This window comes from Chaetura pelagica, unplaced genomic scaffold, assembly GCF_000747805.2.
Source record: "Chaetura pelagica isolate M959 unplaced genomic scaffold, ChaPel_1.0 scaffold104, whole genome shotgun sequence".
Taxonomy (NCBI): Eukaryota; Metazoa; Chordata; class Aves; order Apodiformes; family Apodidae; genus Chaetura; species Chaetura pelagica.
In genome coordinates, this window is record NW_009953786.1 from 2,019,032 (window position 1) to 2,022,064 (window position 3,033).

At 42.3% G+C, this 3,033-nt stretch overlaps 1 protein-coding gene across 1 annotated transcript; it reads left to right on the forward strand.

Annotated features, from left to right (window-relative positions):
* The first annotated feature begins 385 nt into the window (after positions 1-385).
* On the forward strand, positions 386-1,767 carry MC4R (melanocortin 4 receptor). Its single transcript, XM_010000892.1, has one exon. It carries the CDS (start codon positions 772-774, stop codon positions 1,765-1,767), a length of 996 nt encoding a protein of 331 aa, XP_009999194.1. The 5' UTR covers positions 386-771.
* The last annotated feature ends 1,266 nt before the right edge of the window (positions 1,768-3,033 follow it).

Consider the following 3,033-nt stretch of genomic DNA (forward strand, 5'->3'; position numbering starts at 1 on the left):
AAAAAGAAAATAAACATCAGTTCAGCTGCAGAAATTCTGTAAGATTGCTGGTACAGTTCTGTAAGATTGCCAATTAAAAATCCGTATCAAAATACTATTATGAGGAATTAGAGAAGGGAAACAAATCTCTGGTAATCCATCTGCTTTCCTGTAGCTATTGGTAGCTTGTGCGGCAGCTGAATCTACTTTGTAGTGTGATGTTTCAGAGAGGCTCAGAATCAGCAGCCCCTTGACTTTCTGCAGCTCCTGAGCCCCATTGGCTGGAAGGCAAAGCAGAGGCGGAGAGTGCCCTGAGTATTTCTCTCCTGCACACACCATAAAACAGGCAGCCAGCATGCACCGCCTGACAGTCAGACTGGTGCTTGCAGTTTGAAATTAGTTTCTGCTCCACAGCAGTCACCTGAGCATATTATGTTTGCCTCCCTTAATGAAAGGGAACAAAAAAGCCTTGCAGCATACCAGTGAACTAAACAGGAACTGACCATAGGGGAAACCTGATGAAAACTTACAGACTGTTGGGACTCTGCAACACAGATCACCCAGGCAAATGTGATGATGATCTAAAACTGCATCTGTGAGGGAGTAAACCAGTATTTCTGAGTTTGAAACCTTGTTTTGTGACAACAGTCAAAGTGTTCTGAACTGCTACCTGCTTTGGTGCTGGCTTGTTTTTCTTCTCCTCCCAAGCTGAAAAGTCAAAGAAGATTTTCAAAGAAATACAAAAGGAACAGGAGCTTTAAAAGCAGGAAGCTGAAAGGGGCTCTCCATAAGATGAATTTTACACAGCACCGTGGGACACTCCAGCTTCTCCATTTCTGGAACCACAGCTATGGACTGCATGGAGGTGCCAGTGAGCCCAATGCAAAGGACCATTCTTCAGGAGGCTGCTACGAGCAACTCTTTGTATCCCCTGAAGTGTTTGTGACTCTGGGCATCATCAGCTTACTGGAGAACGTCTTGGTCATTGTGGCAATAGCCAAGAACAAGAACCTCCATTCACCCATGTACTTCTTCATCTGTAGCTTGGCAGTGGCTGACATGCTAGTGAGTGTATCTAATGGATCGGAAACTATTGTCATCACGCTGCTAAACAATACAGACACAGATGCACAGAGCTTTACCATAAACATTGACAATGTCATTGATTCAGTGATTTGCAGTTCCTTGCTTGCATCAATTTGCAGTCTCCTCTCAATAGCAGTGGACAGGTACTTTACTATATTTTACGCCCTCCAGTACCATAATATCATGACGGTGAAACGCGTAGGGGTCATCATCACCTGCATATGGGCTGCTTGCACAGTCTCAGGCATTTTGTTCATAATTTACTCTGACAGCAGTGTTGTCATCATCTGCCTTATTAGCATGTTCTTCACTATGCTCATTCTCATGGCATCCCTCTATGTCCACATGTTCATGATGGCTCGGATGCATATCAAAAAGATTGCTGTTCTTCCAGGGACTGGCCCTATTCGCCAAGGGGCCAACATGAAAGGGGCCATCACTCTCACCATCCTGATTGGAGTTTTTGTTGTGTGCTGGGCTCCATTCTTCCTGCACCTGATTTTCTACATCTCCTGCCCATACAACCCTTACTGTGTGTGCTTCATGTCCCACTTTAACTTCTACCTCATTCTCATCATGTGCAATTCCATCATTGATCCACTCATCTATGCATTCCGGAGTCAGGAGCTCAGGAAAACATTCAAAGAGATTATATGCTGCTGTAGCCTGAGAGGGCTTTGTGATTTGCCTGGCAAATATTAAACTGAGTGGGTATGTTGCTGTGAACGCAACATGCAGCACAGATTTCTAAGACTTCAGATCCTCTTTCTCAGCAAAATTTATGTTAAATCTTTGAGAGTGAGCTCTTCTTTCTGTCTCCTATAGCTCTTGCCCTTGTATCCTGTACATGTATAACTTGTATTTCTGTATAATGTTTGTGATATCGACAGTTTGTAATTTATTAGGCTCTAAAGAGAATTAGCACTTCATACCTGTTTGTAAGTAAGTAAACAACTGTAATGATAAATGTGAAATACCAACAAACATGAGCAGCTTTATGTTCCAACTGCTGACAAAATAAATAACTTTCCTTACTTACAGCACATACTGGCTGATACTGTTCCTTTTTCTGTTGAAGTAATAATAGCTATCCTTTGCATTATATACAGCTTAAAATAGAGCATATGCTTCTCTGTTAGTGTATGAGAGGTTCCGTGGAATTAGAAAGCTGATATTTCATAAAGAATGCTGCAGCCAACAAGTTGTGTTCATTCGTTTTGAACTCCTTTCCTCCTGTTGCACAAGCAGCAATTGTGTTCTGTGTTACAGTTACTGCCTATAACAAGATTTTCCAAACACCTGCTACTGAGACAATCAAATGTTTTGGATTTGGGGTGTTTTTTTTCAAGATGCGGATTGCTGTATGTCTGAGAGAACCTTTTTGAAAAGTTGAAATTTCTCCCTGTAGCATCAGTTAGTCCTGGATGTATTTGCTAGACTGAAATCTAGGTAGATTAGCAGCCTCCATTCAGATGTGAAGCAGGTACGATATTAACATTGACAGTGCCAGCAGAAATGTAAAGATTCACTGACAGATTTACCTGATGAAGAGGTAGCTTCAGTTTAAGTGTTCAAACCTCCTGGTTTTGTGGTGCTGTGGGCACCAACTTTTCTGTGCTTCAGAAGAGAATACAACCTGGTTGGAAAAAAAGCTGCCCTCTCTTCTGAAGTGTGGTATTGTTGACAAGAGTATTAGCAGATGGGATCCACTGCCAGGATCCTTACTGAAGAGGAATGTTAATTTGGCTTGAGCAGCTCAGCTCATACTGTGGAAGATAGGAGATTTATGGGGGCAATGTTATCCCATGAAAGGGATGCTGGTCAATGAGTCTCTAAGCCATATATCTGTCAGCCCTATGTGTTGCTGCTGCTTGAAGTCAGCTCACCTTTTCAGGCATTTAAGTGATGTGTTCTCAGTTTCATGATAAAATGCTACTCTCTGTCCAAAGATGATAATGGGGACCTCAG